At 26.2% G+C, this 20,354-nt stretch overlaps 2 protein-coding genes across 2 annotated transcripts; one reads left to right on the top strand and one right to left on the bottom strand.

Annotated features, from left to right (window-relative positions):
• Nucleotides 1–5,224: 5,224 nt before the first annotated feature.
• Nucleotides 5,225–5,934, top strand: BO70DRAFT_356948 (uncharacterized protein; the record flags this gene model as incomplete). Its single annotated transcript, XM_025541955.1, has 2 exons — nt 5,225–5,787; nt 5,871–5,934. The coding sequence occupies 2 exons, from the start codon at nt 5,225–5,227 to the stop codon at nt 5,932–5,934; spliced, it is 627 nt and encodes a 208-aa protein (XP_025394286.1).
• A 484-nt stretch (nt 5,935–6,418) lies between these two features.
• BO70DRAFT_375153 (uncharacterized protein) lies at nt 6,419–14,946 on the bottom strand (the record flags this gene model as incomplete). The annotated part of the gene is made up of 5 exons (XM_025545012.1): nt 6,419–7,268; nt 7,396–8,014; nt 11,425–11,429; nt 13,163–13,407; nt 13,516–14,946. 5 exons carry the CDS (start codon nt 14,944–14,946, stop codon nt 6,419–6,421), a joined length of 3,150 nt encoding a protein of 1,049 aa, XP_025394285.1.
• Nucleotides 14,947–20,354: the final 5,408 nt, after the last annotated feature.

Below are 20,354 nucleotides of genomic sequence, written 5' to 3'. Positions count from 1 at the left end.
TAATTATCTTTAGATTTATTTTCTAGTCTTAATAATTTTATAACTATCTATTATATTTTAAAGAGTATTTATTTAATTTTATTCTGTATTCTTATAATTATATTAGAATTATAATTAGTAAATTAATTATTAGTCTTAAATTCTTTTCTGATATTCTGTTAAATATCTGAATTATATAAAATAATATTTTAATATCTTATTTCTTAATGTTAGGGATTGGAAGCCCTTGTGTATATGGCTTGGTGTCCTGTGCTTCTCTCTTTTATATAAGATATAATAACTAGTTAACTATTACTTAGTTAACTTATATTACATAGGGGCCCGGAGGCGTGCGTAGAGAGGGTCACAGCATAGTTCAGTAAAAGTCAAAGATGGTAGCTTACTATTATTTATATATATTTAATAGTTTGCCACACTCACTGATTATTTCATAATAGTTATTAAACTGTTATCTACAATAACAGTTAGATTATATTACAGTTGCTTATAATTGCAAAACAGTTATTTATTATTATTTATATATAATAATAATTACTAACAATACAACCTCACCCAAACCGGGTAATTATATATAAATATTATTAAAGTTAAATACAATTCAGAAACTATTATATAATTATAATTTAATAAGAATAGTTCTGTAATAAAATAGATTAGATACAGAAGATATCTATTACTTATAAACAGAAACTGTATTTTATAGATATATAATAAATATTAATTATAATTTCTAGACATTATCTGGTATTTTATAGATATATAACAAATATTAATTATAATTTCTAGAGATTATCTGGTTACCCTCCTTAAATAATAATAAGATTCTTATACAAAATATTCTCAGAAGTAATATATAATTATATCAAAGTAGTAAAAGACCAGAATATAATAATTTATTATTTATATAAAATCAATATTTCATGAACAGTATACTAGATCTTGTCTAGTATTAATATCAACTGATATCTGTCTATAAATATTATCTATATCGATCATAAATACCGGCTCAACTTTACTTTGTAATCCTGACAATACCCATCTCTTAGAAAAACAATAGAAAGGAAGAGTTGTTAGAGTGGCTAACAGCCAGATCAGGTTAGATTAATTAAAATTTTTATATCTAATCGCCAGATTATAATTAAATTAAGAAAATTTTTATATCTGATCACAGTATAGCTAAAAATCGGGTAATTAATTATCTTAATTATTCTTAGTATTAAGATCTATTTATTATATCTTTTTAAGCTCTAGTATAATTAAGATATATTTAGATTAAATAATTATTAATCTGGCTATTTTTATTATCGTCTAAAAGTATATAAAAAGAAGTTTTTTAGATTAAAAAAATATAACTAAGAAAGAAATTAATATTTTTTTTATTATTATTTATTAAAAATAATAAGAAAATTCTAGTTATATTAATAAATTTTAGCTTTTTATAAAATTATTATTCTTATAATAAAAAATATATATAAAAATATATAATTATTACTTTATTTTAGCTATATATCTTAATTATATTATAAAACACTAGAAAAACTATATATTAATTATTAATTAAAATACTAAGAATAAATATACTATTTCTATTTTATTATTTTTTCTAAATTAGATTATTTTTAAATTTATAGATAAGATATAGCTCAAAGAATTATTAATAAAATTAAAAACTAATAGATAGTTAAGAAGATTATAAATAATTAGATTATTAAAATAAAATAGATTAAATAAATTAAATAGATTAAATAAATTAAATAGATTAAATAAATAAAATAAATAAATAAAATATACTAGATCTATATTATAATACTATAGTTCTTATAGAAAATTTTATAAAAATTTTTTATAAATTTTTTTTATAAATATCTATTTTTTATTCTAGTTTATTATATCTTAAGTAGTTTTATTTAAAAAAAGAGATTATTTTATAACTCTGGGCTTCAGATATAAATTTTTAATTATTAAATTTATTAAAATAAATAAAATACAGCAGGCGCCTCAGCTATATATTAAAATATAATAAATTATATTTATATAAAATTATATTTTAAAATAAAATAAACTATCTTTGCAGAGTTTTTTATTTTTATTTTTTTATATTTATTATTTATAGAACAGCTTCAGAATTATAAGTTAATTATAATTATTTAATTTATTTTTAAAGAATATTATTAAGTCTTTTTTTTTTATTTCTCAGATCTTTATAAATTATAATAATATTTAAATTAAGATAAGCTTTTTAAATTAAATCTTTTCTTCTTCTTTAAATCTTAAGATTATATATATTACAAAGAATCAAAAGATTATTTTATATCCAGCTCTTATTAAAATATATAAAGAATTTAAGATATATCTAGATATTAAAAATATATAGCTTCTTAAAATATCTTTAATTAAACTAATATAATTTCAGATATTATAGAATATATTAATATTTTTACTTACTAAAAATTCTGCTATAATTAGTTTTCTATTTTTTATTAGATAGCTAGAGATTTTTTCTTAATTATAATTAATAATATTAGTATTAAATATCTTTTTATTAGTTCTTAAAATATTTATTATTATTATTAAAGCTGTTTTAATTCTGATATAATTAAAGCAGTTATACTTTAAATATATATTAATTATTTTATTATAAGTAAGAAGTATCAGAATATACTTAATAATCTTAATCTAGATTTAATTATTTTTATATTCAAGAAATAAGAGAAGAATAAGATAATTATTATTTTTTATATTAATAAAAATAAGAATATAAATAATCTTGAAAATAATTCAGAAAATAAGTTATTATTAAAATTAGAAGAACTAGTCTTATCTAAGTCTTTAATTATTATATATATTTAAATAGAGATAGAGACCCGGTCTTTATAATTTTTATATTATTATAATTACTATCCTGAATAGTATAAAAAATAAATATTTTATATTTTTTCTTATTTTTTTTATACTAGATTCTGTAAAAGTCTTTTCTAGAGTATAATATATTTTTTAAGATAACTGATTAAGTAGATCAAGCAATAGATTATATCTAAAGAATATTATTATATCTATATTATAATTAAATATATATTATACTTTATATATTATCTATATAAAAAAAATATATATATTATAAATTAATTTATAATTATTAATTTATCTGCTATATCTAATCTTTCTAATCGGCAGATATAAATAGTTATAATAATAATTATATCTTAATTTAATCTTAATTATACAGTTAAAAATTTTTTATATCTTAATCTAATTGCTAGATTATGATCAGATTAAGATTAAGATATAACAGTCAGGTTAAGCCACTCTAATCAAAATCTACTCTAGATTTAAAAATAAAAGAAATAATTATTATTCTTATTTTATAACTTATCAGATTTTAAATATTGTAAAACTAAATAATAAAATATTATATATATTATAATTTACTGTAGATTAGAGTGGCTAACAGCCAGAATGGATTAATAATAATAATTAGAATAGATTTTGAATAAAAAATAGATTAAAAACCAAGCTTTTAAAATCTATATTTAAATAAATATTTTATTATATATTAATATTTTTAAAATATAATTAAACTTAAGTCTTATTTATATTTATATTTTATATTTTAAATATAATTTAATATAATTAAATTATATTTAATATATAATTAATTAATTTTAGAATATTTTAATTAGTTAATTTTTAACTATTAAGTAATATAATATATTAATAATATATTAAATAATAAAAATATATATATAATATAGATTTTATATTTAATAATATAAATTATAATATATAAAATTATATAAAGATTTATATAATATTTTATCTTTATATTTATATCTATATTTTTTAACTGTTTTGCTTAAAACAGTTAACTGTCAGGTTAAAAAAATCCACTCTAAATAATAGTTAAAAAAATTAGATAATAATTAAAATATTTTATAATAATTAAAATAAATATATAATTATTTTTTAAATAATAAGTATAATCTAAACTAGATAATTATATAATTAATTTCTAAATTATATAATATATAAATATTATTATAAAATATTTAATAATTAAAAATTATTATATAAAATAAGCTTAGAATTAATTAATTATATATTCAATATAGTTTAATTATATTAAATAATATTTAAAATATAATTTATAAATAAATATTAAATCTTCTTTTAAATTTAATTCTAAAACTTATATTTTATAATTTTTAAGATCTAAATATACTTTTTAAAAGATTGGTTTTTAACCTGTATTTTAACTGTTAGCCAATCTACTGGAGATAGACAGTGTTTAATAAATAATAAGAATATTAGTAACTAGCTAGATAATAAGAATTCAGCAGGCGAAGCTATCTAGATTCTAGACTATCAACAATTGTTGCAGGTGCAACTGCCAGTCTGCCCCCTACGGCAAGATCAACCCTCCTTTTCTTCACCGCCCCTGGCAGTACCTGTACTCCGTACCATGTGGTACATCAGGTATTGTCGGGGCGGTGAGAGAAAAGGGCTTGCCACAACAAGCAGTTGCCGAGTACGGCCACTTGAGCTAGTTATCCCTCGCCAATAACCTCATCTTTTACCTACCTACTGGATAGTCACATTGAATACACGCGTTTTAGTTATTTGTGAATAGCCTCACTCTGCAATTTATCACTTAACAAGCGACTGCCTTCTTGCAGTTAACCATAGCAACCAAAGCATTCTTACCGCCAGGGAACCTATCAGTACCTACTTGTACCGTGGACGGAGTCTAGTGTACTTACCTAGATTCATCTGTAAGGAAGACAATCTCCATTTCATGATGAGTGGTAGTGATAGAATCACATTATTATCCTGAATATGTTCCTTTGAAATGGGAACCCATGTTAAGACCAAAAGGTACTAACTACAAATTGGACTTGTGTCGGACGAGCATTTTGCATATTATCACATGACAGTATTGTTCCACTTTGGGCAAAGGGCCGCCAGTACTCCGTACCGCCGTGACCAATGCGACTCCATTGGACCTTCATCTAAGGAGACTGATCATCTACATCTACTCTGTACCTACTACCTAGGTAGCAGGCCCAGCACCTTAGTACTTACCTACACAGCACAGTGCAAAATACTGTCCACCAATTGTTTATTTGCGAGTTTGATTTCGTCGGAATTAACTCCACCAGAGCTGTATCTCTTGTCAAGCTACTCAGCTATTTCATTTACTCTTTGGCATTACCTGCTACCCGGGACCATGCAGCCCCGTCGCTTCATTATTTCCCCTGTGCTGTACCTTGTCTACTTCCTTGCTGTGGCCATATGCTCAGAATCCCAACCGCTATCGGCCGAAATCTTTTGCTGGCCCCTGTCTTCGCCTGGGCCTTCAATTGTCACTCGCATTTCATACGAGGTGACAGCCCAACGACCAGAACTAATCTCCTTTTCAACCCCAACCACCGTCGATTGCGATTATACTGGGTCTGATGGCGAACTCCAAGGTCTAATTCGTCTGGGTCTGTACACCTCCACGGCCACAAATCCCAATCAATGGGTAGGGACTCTCGTGTCACGGTCCTCGCTCATAGGAAGCGATGACTGCAAACCAACACTCCAGCTTCATATCGGCCCATCCAACAAAACCTACCATGTCGAATTGCAACAACATGCTTCCCGAGCAGCTTCTTCAACTCCAATGAGCCCACAGCTAGAGCTTATCTCTTATCAAAACGGCCCGCGCCCCCATCTCAATCAGCCCCTCATCATCGGCCCAGATGGTAAGAATGCGGACGAAGTTTTCGAGAAGACCTTTTTCCAAAAGTAGGTGATGTCTCTATTCCCTCTTCATCTATTGCCGGATTTTGTATGTCATTCAAGCCTGTAGTCTAACATGGTCCGCCTAGATACTGGTGGCTGTTCCTCATTATCGCTTTCTTGGTCATGTCCGGTGGAGGGGAAAGTCAATAGATTCTCTGCCATAGGTTTTCCGTCGTCCAAAACTGCAGTGGCTGCCACTGTTGAAATCATCGATTTGTTACGTCAAATTACCAGGATTCGGGCTTCATACTGCCCTGGGTATTAGAGTGGGTTGATACATTTCGCCGTGCAGCATCTTTCGGCAATGAACGTGTCCAATAAATACATTGTGCGAGACCATTGAGCTTCCACCGGTTCTACTCCTCCTAGTTGATGCTTCGCAGCGAGAATTTGATGCACAAGAAAGAGGTCATGAGTGGAAGAGAGCAAGCAAGTTCTACCTTCTCACGCCATTGTGCTGCTCTGGATCAACCGACATGGCCTTCACAGGTGCTTCATGGCCATATATAACATGACAAGGTGTCGAGTTCACGTGCTTTCGAATCGGATAGCTACAGTGGCATGTTTATCCTGCATCCATTGTAACACAACCGTCGATTCTAGCCTGAGATTCCCACGGCCTGGGGTTCATGAACTAGCTTTCATCTATCTTCTTCGCAAGCAAGCATTTCGACCCTAATGACATGTCTATGCACGCCTCATAGGTTATCCTGTTTCCTCTCCCAGTTGGGCTAATATCCCAGTACATCAAACCTTGGTCTGTAAGGGCCACCAATTCGTTTTCGTTCTCAGCGAAGTACAGCTGGAAACAAACAGCTTCAAGTGAGAGAACTATAGGCCGTAACTCAATCATCTCAGAGCCCGCCGGCCAAGACGAAGCTGGATAAAATCCAGATGCGTTTTTTTCAATGAGTGCATTTGGTTCCAAGGCCCAGATGTAGACAGTATTCCAATTTGCAACAGCAATACGTGTCCCGTGTCCGGCTGCAGCAACTTTACAGCCAAGGGAATTGTTTGGATTTTGGAAGCCCCAGAGCCGTGCCACGATGGTCCAATCCGGTAATCGCCGTCCGCGCTCAAGCTGTAATATATGCTCACAGTTACTAGCCCGACAGACCGCACTGGATCGCAGGAGGCAAGCGACGGTCCAGCCTTCTTCTCGGTGGGTAGCCATCCCGAATGCAAGGTATTTGAAGTGGCATCTGGGGACCCCGTTTTGAACCCGGGTTTCATGTGTACCATGAAATGGTATTCCAATGGAAAAGAGCAAATTTAATGAATCTGTAAACTGCACGGGGCATGAATTCCTGTATAGCGTAGGTTGAATCGGGAAAATCGACGCATCGATATTTTGGAATGAGCTGTACAGGGTTTGTGCACGGTAACGGTAAAGCAATTGACTGGATCTGTCGTTGAATGCGAGTTCCATTACAGGGCCTTGCTCGTGGTAAGAGCGATCCCGAATGAATCCGGATTGTGAAAACCTATAATTTCCACGAATCTGTCTTCTGCCGTCCAAGAGGACGCAAGAATCGTAGCTGAAATCTGAGACATCAGTATAAGCAAGCATGTCTAATAGTTCTCCGTTCTGATTAACTGGCACGGGAAAACGAACCGACTACTCCAGGCTTCGGACTGCTTTTCGATTCAGTGAGGGCACTGTAAAGAACCACTTCATATTCGCTGTGGTCACGAACATGCCGCCAGGAAATGGCAAAGGTGCTTCCGTGTGCAACTGCAAGAGCAAGGGGCTCGTATTCTACATGATCAGGAAAGGCACATATTCGGACAGGCTCATCGGGAGATCGAAGAGAATGCTGGGAAAGGTAGAACATTCCCTTGGAGTTCGATTGCATTGCTTGCCTGACAAATGGATGCCTCGCGTTCGTGTCATTTCCGTCTAGAGCAGGTATAAAACGCCGAAGAATGTGTACCCCGTCATCACCATCAAAGGCTGTTTTGAGAGTTTCCGCTGCCCCCGGCTGGTCCCAAGATGGAGAAATTTGGCATATAGCTTGAAGCCGGCCCCTTCTGATACGAAAAAGGTGAACTTTCTCTTGACCGCGACCGACGATGGCGAGTGTTTGGGTGCTCCAACTTGAAAACGAACATGCCTTTACATCGAGCTCATAGTTTCCAAAGTCAAAAGCCAAGTAAGTTGAATGAAATTGTGAGCCATACAACTGCTGAAAGGCATATTTGACCAACAATTGGAAAAGCCGTTCTGAGCCTGAAGATTGAATATCCAGATTGCAAGTTCCTGGTGTCCGCCGCAGATGGTGTAGGACAACCTCCCGCGAGTTGGAGGCGATTTTATATGCTGTGCGACAAGAAAATGCCACTTCTAAGAAATCATGTGTACTGCACTTTAGAAGGACTTGTAGAATTAGTTCAGGGGGAAGATCCAGGAGCATTTTACCAACTTCAAGAATCAATCAGGGTGATCAAGAGCATGTGTTTACCTGGCCAGAAAACAAATAACATGTACTCTATCTCGCCGGCAACAACAGTAGGGGCCTCTGGTTAATCGTGAATAATTTTTTGTTCACCAAGAGAGAGCTGGAGCCTGGAGGCACCGGACGTCTGCCGTTACTGCCTAACTAAGTCTTAGTAGAGGTGGGTTTTATTATAATATATATTAACAAACATTATACCCAAAGCAACTTGTTTTATCGCATGCAATGGCGCATACTTCTCGCCTACACCACTAGTTGCTTGGCCGCCCCACACCCTTGCAGGTGTTGGCCGGCCACACCTCACAACAAACCTTATCTCATGATGAAATTTATTATATTTATTAAATTAAGACTTTATTAGCTATCTAATTAGACAGTTTTCATACTTAAACACACGCAGGGAAAAATTAATATAGAATAAATTATTAGAATAATAATTTTAAGTCTTTTTTGCAGATTTCTGGCTTGAAGTAAAATTTTTAAAGTTTTTAAGATTAAAATTAATCTTTACTAATTCTAATTATTTTTTCTTTATCAAATTTTAAATCTGCGAGATTTTCTTAATTTTTTTATATTAATATAATTCTTATTAATCCATTCTGTATGTAACTATGTATAAGTAGAGTGGCTAATAGCTAGATCAGGTTAGGTTAATTAGAATTTTTATATCTAATTACCAGATTATAATTAGATTAAGAAAATTTTTATATCTGATTATAATATAGCTAAAAATTAAATAATTAATTATTTTAATTATTTTTAATATTAAAATCTATTTATTATATTTTTTAAGCTCTAGTATAATTAAGATATATTTAGATTAAATAATTATTAATCTAATTATTTTTATTATTATTTAAAAATATATAAAAAAAAGCTTTTTAAATTAAAAAAATATAATTAAAAAAGAAATTAATATTTTTTTTATTATTATTTATTAAAAATAATAAGAAAATCCTAGTTATATTAATAAAATTTAGCTTTTTATAAAATTATTATTTTTATAGTAAAAAATATATATAAATATATATAATTATTACTCTATTTTAGTTATATATTTTAATTATATTATATAAAATATTAAAAAAATTCTATATTAATTATTAATTAAAATATTAAAAATAAATATACTGCTTTTATTTTATTATTTTTTTTAAATTAAATTATTCTTAGATTTATAAATAAAATATAACTCAAAGAGCTATTAATAAAATTAAAAGTAAATAAATAATTAAAAAGATTATAAATAATTAGATTATTAAAATAAAATAGATTAAATAAATTAAATAGATTAAATAGATTAAATAAATTAAATAAATAAAATAAAATAGATAAAATATACTAGATTTATATTATAATATTATAGCTCTTATAAAAAATTTTATAAAACTCTTTTATAAATTCTTTTTATAAATATCTATTTTTTATTCTAATTTATTATATTTTAAGTAGTTTTATTTAAAAAAAAGATTATTTTATAATTTTAAGCTTTAAATATAAATTTTTATTTATTAAATTTATTAAAATAAATAAAATATAGCAGATATCTTAGCTGTATATTAAAATATATTAAATTATATTTATATAAAATTATATTTTAAAATAAAATAAATTATTTTTATAAAATCTTTTTTAATATTTTAAGAATTCTTAAAAAAATATATTCTAAAAATTATTTATAAAAAACTAATATAAAATCTTTTTTTATAAAAAATTTTTAAAAGTCTTCTATTAACTAGTTTATTATATTAATTCTTAATTATAAATTTAAAAAATTATATAATTTATAAATATAAGTTTTTAATATTATAAAAAATTCTTATTTATTTAATAACTTAAATCTAGCTTAGTTTATTATTTTTTTTAATTATAAAATCTACTAAAATTTAATCTATCTTATAATTTATTAAATATTTAATTTTTATTAAATAATTAAAAGTTTTATTTAGTACTATAAGTATAATAATATTAATTATTTTTATTTTATTATAATTAAATAAAAATAAATAAAATATTTTTTTAAGTTTTTATATCTTTTTTTTTTCTGTTTTTCTAAAAATAGTAAGCTTATTATTTACAAAATTTATAATATTTATAATAATCTTTTTAATTATCTAGATTACTTAATTAATAAACTAAAAAGAAGGTAGATATTTTAAAAAATTTTTTAAGAGTTTATATAATATATATTAAAAGCTTTGAAAGTATTATTATTATATTTATTAAATAAAAAACTATATTTATATAATTATAATTATTCTAAATCTAATATTAAAGCTTAAAAAATTTAAAAAAGATATATAATTAAATAATAATATTAACTAATATTATAAATATTAAATTATCTTTAAGGAAATATTCTTTTTTTATTATAATTAGAATTTAATAATTAATATATTATTAATAGTCTTTAAATTATTATTAGATTTAAATAAGATTTTTTATAATATTTTTAAATATCAGAAACTCTCATCTGCAGCTGAGATATATAAAAAATTTAAAATATATTTAAATATTAAAAATATATAGCTTTTTAAGATATTTTTAATTAAATTAATATAATTCTAGATATTATAGAATATATTAATATTTTTATTTATTAAAAATCTTACTATAATTAGTTTTTTATTTTTTATTAAATAATTAGAGATTTTCTCTTAGTTATAATTAATAATATTAGTATTAAATATTTTTTTAATAATTCTTAAAATATTTATTACTATTATTAAAGCTATTTTTATTTTAATATAATTAAAATAGTTATACTTTAAATATATACTAATTATTTTATTATAAATAAAAAATATTAGAATATATTTAATAATCTTAATTTTTATTTAATTATTTTTATATTTAAAAAATAAAAAATAAATAAGATAATTACTATTTTTTATATTAATAAAAATAAGAATATAGATAATCTTAAAAATAATCTAAAGAATAAATTATTATTAAAATTAAAAAAAATAATTTTATCTAAGTCTTTAATTATTATATATATTTAGATAAAGATAAAAATCTAATTTTTATAATTTTTATATTATTATAATTACTATTCTGAACAGTATAAAAAATAAATATTTTATATTTTATATTTATTTTTTTATATTAGATTTTATAAAAGTCTTTTTTAAAGTATAATATATTTCTTAAGATAATTAATTAAGCAGATTAATCAATAAACTATATCTAAAAAATATTATTATATTTATATTATAATTAAATATATATTATACTTTATATATTATTTATATAAAAAAATATATATATATTATAAATTAATTTATAATTATTAATCTATCTTCTATATCTGATTTTTCTGATTAATAGATATAAATAATTATAATAATAATTATATCTTAATCTGATCTTAACTATATAGTTAAAAATTTTTTATATTTTAATCTAATTATCAGATTATGGCCAGGTTAAGATTAAGATATAACAATCAGGTTAAGCCACTCTAGTGATACTGAATGATACTAGGTTTGACAATAAGAATAAGTTATAAAAAAATTTCAGAAAAAAGAAAAAGAAAGAAAAAGAAAAAATAATTTTATTAAAAAAATATTTTTAAGCTCTAAGATTTAAGTCTTAAGTTCTAAGTCTTAATTTATTATTAAATCAGACTTAGTATTATATTTACTATCTTTTTATATTAAGAAAAGATATTAAATATACTAAGCAAGTATTACAAATCTATTATAAGAAATAGATATAAAGAATATTAAAAACTTATTATAAAAACAGATAGAATAAGTATTATAAATCTATTATAAAAAATAGTTATAAAAAATATTATAAGTCTATTATAAAAATAAACAGAATAAATATTATAAATCTATTATAAAAAACAGATATAGAAAATACTGTCATAGTCTATTATAATAAAAAAAAGATTATTTTTTTTCTAAATTAATCTCTTACAAGGGAGAAAAGTATATTTTACAGATAATCTCAGAGCAGTAAGCCGTGTAGGGGTTGGTTAGAGTCTGTTTGACTGTATAGAGCCTGTCTGAATCTAAGATATAGTATTAGTATTATACTCTCTAAAATTTAAAAGACTTACTATAATTTCTGAGGACTTGAAAGAGAAAAAAAGATTTCTAAGAGTATATTATGAAAGAGTTTTGTTGTGGTGTGGGAGAGGGGTGGCGGTTTGTTAGGCGGTAGGGGATCTAGATGTATGAGGACCCATGTCCTTGCATGAGAGGGAACCTGAGATGGTTACAGGTTGCTAAAGAATGGCTTTGTGTTCACAGATCTTGACAATAATACAGACAAATCAGGTCCCAAGCACCAAAATTTGCACATACGGGCATAAGTTGCATGACAATTAAAGAGGCTCCAAGGCTTGGCAGCAGTGGGTAGATATAGTGATAACTCTGCTCATATTATCTGCTATCAGAAACATCCTCGAGTTCTAAATGTCTAATAAACCAAGGACTCTTCAGAGTCCTATATCTTGCTCCTTCCCCAGCCGTGAGACTGACCATTCCAGAACACTTTCATAGCAAAGAACAAACTGGCTCAGGTTCTGCACCATGCTGGGCCTCTGCATCCTAAAATTGTCAACAGTCTTCTCAATGAGATCCACATTGTCATCAAGGATCCATTCATCAGCCCTTGGATCATGCACTGCACCACGTTGGCGTCTCATCATATCTAGTACACTATCCACTGTGCAAAAAGTTCCAGTACGACCACATCCTGCACTGCAATGTACCAACACCGGTCTTTGTTCTGTTAGACTGTCGCGTGTATTGGAAAATGGGCCAGTTGTCGCTGCTGTAACTTTGTCACACTGTTCAATGAGTTTTAGGAGGTGTGCAGGTTGAGATGTAGTCCCGAAGTCAGGCCAATGGGGATACTGCAGCTGCGTCACTTCACGTAGTGGTTGAAATGGGAACGACGAATGTGACAAGCCAAAATGTCTGACGATGATGTAAGGATTGCCGGACTCCTCTGATTTCTCAGGCTCAATTTCGCTTAGCTGCGGATCATGGGAACCCAAATGGATATATCTCTGAGAGAAATTGTTGACCAGACACGGCCCATAGTCCCCAGACTCCCAATAGGGGTGGCACTTGACATGTCCTCTTTCCACCTCCGCGGTCAGAGAAACGATGAGTCGTACATCTTGGTCCCAAACCACCCGCCAAAAGTCCTATAGATGATAAGAATCATGATTTTTTTTAAACAAAATCACCCTCCCGCCCACTTGGCCTTCAGGTGTCGATGTGAGATGTTCACAAAGGGTTTCAAGCTTACTTACAGTGAATGTGTCTGGCACAGGGGCCTGAGTAGCTATATAACACTTACCACTATAATCTGATTTCATGTGATTTGCATTCACATAATCGCAGCCTCCGGGTGGCACGTTCTGCAGTCTGACTCTGGAATGTTCGAATGGATAAATGTCGTTGTATCTATTTTTGGTGCCCTTTTCAATCCCCGCGACGCGAAAATTTTCAGTCGGGCAACCAATTATGGTCTGGTCGGTAGATTTCTTGTAAGAGAGCGCCAATTTCATACGTTCTAGCTCCTTCTTCTCAAGTGCCAAAAATCTCTCTGAAACTTTGCGGCCTTTGTCTGCAGCCTCTGAAACTTCACGCAGCCATGAAGGCAGTAGACCTCTTTTAAATCCCGAAAGATTAGGTGGAAGTTGAAGAGGGATCTGGCCGACCCCGCCGATGAGATCCATGTTTTGTCGGATATTCCCGAAAAAAGGAATTGTGGCATGTGATGACTCCGGTAAGGCACATCCACCCACAACTGGAGCAACCGATGGGAGGTCAATATGCATTCGTGAAAGGTTCTTTGAAGACAGCTCGGATGCTGACGGTGGTGGTCGCTGTTCTTGGGTAAGGCTAGGGAAACGGGACGAGAAGGCCGTGAAGCCTCCAAGGAGTATTAATCCTTCGCCATTCCAACCTTCAGCTGTGAATTTTTTCAAAACATTGACCAGCGAGCTTGCATCCTTCATGTCACGAGTAGCAGAATCGAAGACGATAATATAGCGACAATGCTTCCACCTCGCAAAACTAGTCCGGTCAAACTCATCTGTGAAGGTGTTTGCTAACTTCTGTGTGTCAAAAGAGGGGCGCTTGAGAAGTGTTGTTGGGATACATAGATTTAAAGACCCTTTTATAGTCCCCTTTGTGAAATGCGCATAGGGCCGCACGTCCAAGAACATGGTCTCATGGTAAGAAGTTTCGAGAAGCTTTGCACAGTGCTCGGCCGAGACTGCACATCCATTTGCAGATACCGGTTGTAATAAAGATGCGTCCAATCTGGAAGGCATAAGCCCTCTCCTCTGTAAGCCGGGGTTCCAAGAAAGCTTGATGGTCGTTGAGTCGCTGTGCGCATCGCCGGCCCCTGGTCCAGTTCTTGGAGAGCCCACGCATTCTTCAGATGCCTTATTTTTGGGTATGTGTGCTTTGGGACTGGACGCCGGTGGTTGAGCGTATGGTAAGGTTTCACAAACCCTCACTGCATTGCTAGGGTTTTCCACACTGATAGAGAAGTAATTATGACCTGGGCTTTCAGGGCATGTGTTTTGAGAACTGATAGGTCCAAGAGGAGATTGATGCGGATCACACAAGGGGAAAAGAGCTGTCGCAGTTGAGGACCCCTCAGGCTGCAGGCTTTGACGCTCTTGGGGCCATGGGGATGTAGGTGACCTAGTACCTGCCATAGCAGACATGGCTATCAAGTCTTGAGAATTGCCGGGAGGTGTTTCCTGTTATATCCCGGTATATTGAATATCCCGTTCAAGTACAAACATTCCTTGCCATCACGAGATGGGTTTGATCTTTGAAAGTCGAAGACGCGGTCTAACAATCCACGGACCAAACCACCGACTCTGCTTTCTCCAGCCACTTATGAACACACTACTCATCAATAGAGCAGGCAGCTTGGTTCGTTTTAGTGGGTATTCAGTACGTGCTCATCGACGGCGAAAGGCCAGAGGGACGGGAAGGCCGAATGTTGTGGCAATGCGAAGGCAGGCTTTTTCCTGACGAAAGTAGTCGGTCGGATCCGGGAGGCAACGGGCAAATAAGACTTTAGAAGATAAGGTGGATAGGTAGAAGGTGATGGTGGTAATGATGGTGATGGTAATGATGGTGGTGGTAATGATGGTGGTGGTAATGATGGTGGTGGTAATGATGGTGGTGGTAATGATGGTGGTGGTAATGATGGTGGTGGTAATGATGGTGGTGGTAATGATGGTGGTGGTAATGATGGTGGTGGTAATGATGGTGGTGGTAATAATGGTGGTGGTAATGATGTGATGGCCTGGTGAAGGCAAAATCTCAAAAATTGCGTTAACTGATGGATGGCGCCGTCTCAGCGAAGAGTTGCGGCGATTTTGTGGAAGAAAACACACGAAACAGCGAAACCACCAAGCTGTTTTGTGATGGGCAGTGAAATAGGTTGTGCTTATTCTGGCTCAAGCTACAGTCGTAGTAACCCCAGGACTCACTTAGGGGGGCTAAAATTGAAGTTCAGCAGAATTTCTGAGCCAATGGAAGTATGAGGAAAAGAAAGTGGGGGAAGGAGGGGTTTTGGCTCATATCACTGATCCACAGTCATCATTCCAGTACGAAGGGAATCGGGGGTCGACAACCGAGAAAGCTGCGTGGAAGAGCGAATGGCTGGTGAGGGAAGTCGGGGAGGGGGCGTTGTTCTCTGGATATGACGTTATGGGGTGGGTGGCAGAGACTCGGAAAGCGGCAAAGTGCGCAGAGGATTTATTATTATAAAGTATTACTACTAACTACCCATAGTTACAGCGGCGGCCCGATCTGGATCGCCTGCAGCCACCATGAACCTGGAAGGGCTGTGGCAAGCAGCCCCCGAGATCCTAAGGGTCTGAAGGAGGGTAAAGAGGCAAGGAAAAGGCAAGAACTAACTCGATGAGAATGATTTTTTATATTCTAGTGGTACTGAGCACAGCTACCTGGGCCATTATTATTATTAGCTGGCCTTACCGCCTTATCCTTCTTTCCGTACAAAGTAACCGACCCCTACGCGGCTTACCGCTCAGAGATCGCTCATTGTAAGGATAGTAATCCTTATAACCCTTGTGATATACTATATCACAAGAAATACTTATACTACAGAGGCAGTCCCTTATAAAGTAATTATATTAATATAATATATAATTTATAAAATTTTTGCAGATATATTTATTTATAAAAAAAGCTAGATAAAAAACTAGTAATAATATTTTAAATAATATAAATATTATTTTAATTTTATAATAAATATATTTTTTTATATTATTTTAATATATATTTTTATAATCTTATTATTTAAAATCTATAAGATAATTTATTAAAATTATATTTATATAAAATATTAGATATTATATTTATAAGAATTTTCTTAATTTTTTAAAGACTAACTATAAAGTTATTATTAAAAAAATAATTAAAATAAATATAATTTAATAAATTTTTTAAGAATTTTTATAAATAATTAAATATATTTTAATAACTTATAGAATTAAAACAGAGATTTAAAATTTTTATAAATAATAAAAAAACTTATAAATCTTCAAGTAATTCTAATATTTTATTTATAAAATTAAAGAAAACTAATAGTGTAATATATATATATTTTATTTATAAAATTAAAGAAAACTAATATATATATATTTTTTTTATAAAATAATAAATATTATAATACTTATAACTATATTATTTTTTAATTATTTATTACTTAATAAGAGTCTACTATAAAGACTAATAATTAAAATAAGAATTAATAAATATAAATTAGAATAATTTATCTAGATTATATACTTAGTAATCTATAAAAAAATAATTAAATAAATTTTTATAAATCTTTTAAAATATAGCTAGATAATCTAAGGAATTATAAATAAAAAATATAATTATAAATTCTAAGAATAATTTTTATAAAAAAAAGAACTTTATATATTTATAATATTAAAAAAAATAGAATTAAATTATAAAATATAAAAATTAAATATTATATAATTATATTTATTGTTTAAATTATTTTTATAAAATATAAAATAAAAAATCTATAAATAATTAAATTTTTTTATTATTAAATAGAATTTAATTATACTATTTATAAAATTAAAATTAAATATTAATTAATAAAATAAAAAGATTAATTATATATAAAAAGAATATTATTATTATTTATAAATTAAATAAAATAATATAAAAATCAGAATTATTATAAGAGATTTTTATAAAAAAATATTTTATAATTAAATATATTAAAAAGATTTATCTTATAAGATTTTATATTAATATCTATAAAAATAATAAAATATTTTGATTATAAAAAATAAGATTATATAATAAAAGATTATTATTAATATAAAAATAAAAATCTTAAAAAATAATTTATAATTTAGATAAATTATAAAAAACTAATAAATATATTTTTTATAATATATTATATTTTAAGATTATAAGAGTAATTACTCGCGCAGAATAAAATTAATTTATTTAAAAAAATTAATATCTTAATCAATATAAATATTAAATATAGAAATAAATTTAATATTTATAATATTAATAAAAACTACAGAATAATTAATAATATCTGTAAAGATTTTTATAAGATTATACAATAATAATAATATTTAATCAGAAAAAATTATAATATTTAAAATAAATTTTATAAATATAAAAAATAATTATAAGATTTATAAAAAAAATATTATTATAATATCTAATATAAAAAAAATTATATTAAATATATTATAAATTTAAACAGAGATTTTTATTACAGAGTTTAATTAATATTATTTAAGATTTTATAAAAAATAATAAATTAAGATATAATATATTACTATAACAGAGTTTCTGTAAGAATAGTAATCCTTATAACCCTTGTGATATAATATATCACAAGGAATATCTATACTATAAAAACAGTCTTTTATAAAGTAATTATACTAGTATAATATATAACTTACAGAATTCTTATAAATATATTTATTTATAAAAAAAGCTAAATAAAAGACTAGTAATAATATTTTAAATAATATAAATATTATTTTAATTTTATAATAAATATATTTTCTTCATATTATCTTAATATATATTCTTATAATCTTATTATTTAAAATCTATAAGATAATTTATTAAAATTATATTTATATAAAATATTAGATATTATATCTATAAAAATTCTTCTGATTTTTTAAAGATTAATTATAAAATTATTATAAAAAAAATAATTCAAGTAAATATAATCTTATTATTCTTTAAAAAATTTTATAAATAATTAAATATATTTTAATAAATTACAGAACTAGAGCAGAAACTTAAAATTTTTATAAATAATAAAAAAATTTATAAATTTCTAAGTAATTCTAATATATTATTTATAAAATTAAAAAAATTAATATATATATATATTTTTTATAAAATAGTAAATATTATAATACTTATAATTATATTATTTTTTAATTATTTATTATTTAGCAGAAATCTATTATAAAGATTAATAATTAAAATAAAAATTAATAAATATAAATTATAATAATTTATCTAGATTATATATTTAATAATCTATAAAAAAATAAAACCGCGAAATTCTTTTAAAAGAATAATTAAATAAATTTTTATAAATTTCTTAAGATATAGCTAGATAATTTAAAAAATTATAAATAAAAAATATAATTATAAAATCTAAGAATAATTTTTTATAAAAAAAAAAAACTTTATATATTTATAATATTAAAAAAAGATAAAAATAGAGCTAGATTATAAAATATAAAAATTAAATATTATATAATTATATTTATTTTTTAAATTATTTTTATAAAATATAAAATAAAAATTTATAAGTAGCTAAATTTTTTTATTATTAAATAAGATTTAATTATATTATTTATAAAATTAAGATTAAATATTAATTAATAAAATAAGAAGACTAATTATTTATAAAAAAAAAATTATTATTATTTATAAATTAAATAAAATAATTTAATAATTAGAATTATTATAAGAAATTTCCGCAGAGAGATATTTTATAATTAAATATATTAAAAATATTTATTTTATAAGACTTTATATTAATATCTGCAAGAATAATAAAATATTTTAATTATAAAAATAAGATTATATTATAAAAAAGTATTACTAATATAAGAGCAAAAATTCTAAGAAATAACTTATAATTTAAATAAATTATAAAAAATTAATAAATATATTTTTTATAATATATTTTATTTTAAGACTATAAGAATAATTATTTATACAGAATAAGATTAATCTACTTAAAAAATTAATATTTTAATTAATATAAATATAAAAATAAATTTAATATCTATAATAATAATAAAAATTATAAAATAATTAATAATATTTATAAAGCTTTTTATAAGATTACTAGATAATAATAATATTTAATTAAAAAAATTATAATATTTAAGATTAATCTTATAAATATAGAAAATAATTATAAGACTTATAAAAAAATTATTATTATAATATTTAATATAGAGAAAATTATATTAGATATATTATAAATCTAAATAAAAATCTTTATTATAAAATTTAATTAATATTATTTAAATTTTATAAAAAATAATAAATTAAGATATAATATATTACTGTGACAGAGTTTCTTATAAAAAAATTAAAATTAAATAATTATAAATTATAATAATTAAATTTATTTATAAAAAATAGATCTAAAATACTTTTAGAGTAGCTTTATAAATTTAAGATAATATTTATAAAGAATAAATAATAAACTATTTATTTTTATAATTAAATATTAATCTAAAATTAATCTAAAAAAAATTATAAACTAAAAATAAGTCTAATCTATAAAATATTATTTATAAAATAGAAAGTACTCTAAAAATATTTATAAAAATATCTTATATATAAATAAATCTAATATTTAAAATTTTTATTAGAGTATTAATTATTTCTATAAAAAAAAAATAAAAGCTTTAAGTATATATTAACTATTATAAATTAAATAAATAATTATTAAAATAAGTATTTATTATTATAAATTAATAATTATATTAATCAGCTTGTAAAAATATTATAATTTAATAATTTAATTTTTATAAAGTCTATTATAGAATAAGAATTATAGTAG

The sequence above is a fragment of the Aspergillus heteromorphus genome, assembly GCF_003184545.1.
Source record: "Aspergillus heteromorphus CBS 117.55 chromosome Unknown BO70scaffold_62, whole genome shotgun sequence".
Lineage (NCBI taxonomy): Eukaryota > Fungi > Ascomycota > Eurotiomycetes > Eurotiales > Aspergillaceae > Aspergillus > Aspergillus heteromorphus.
Note: the sequence above shows the minus strand (reverse complement) of the source record. Positions and strands in the feature narration are given on the sequence as shown.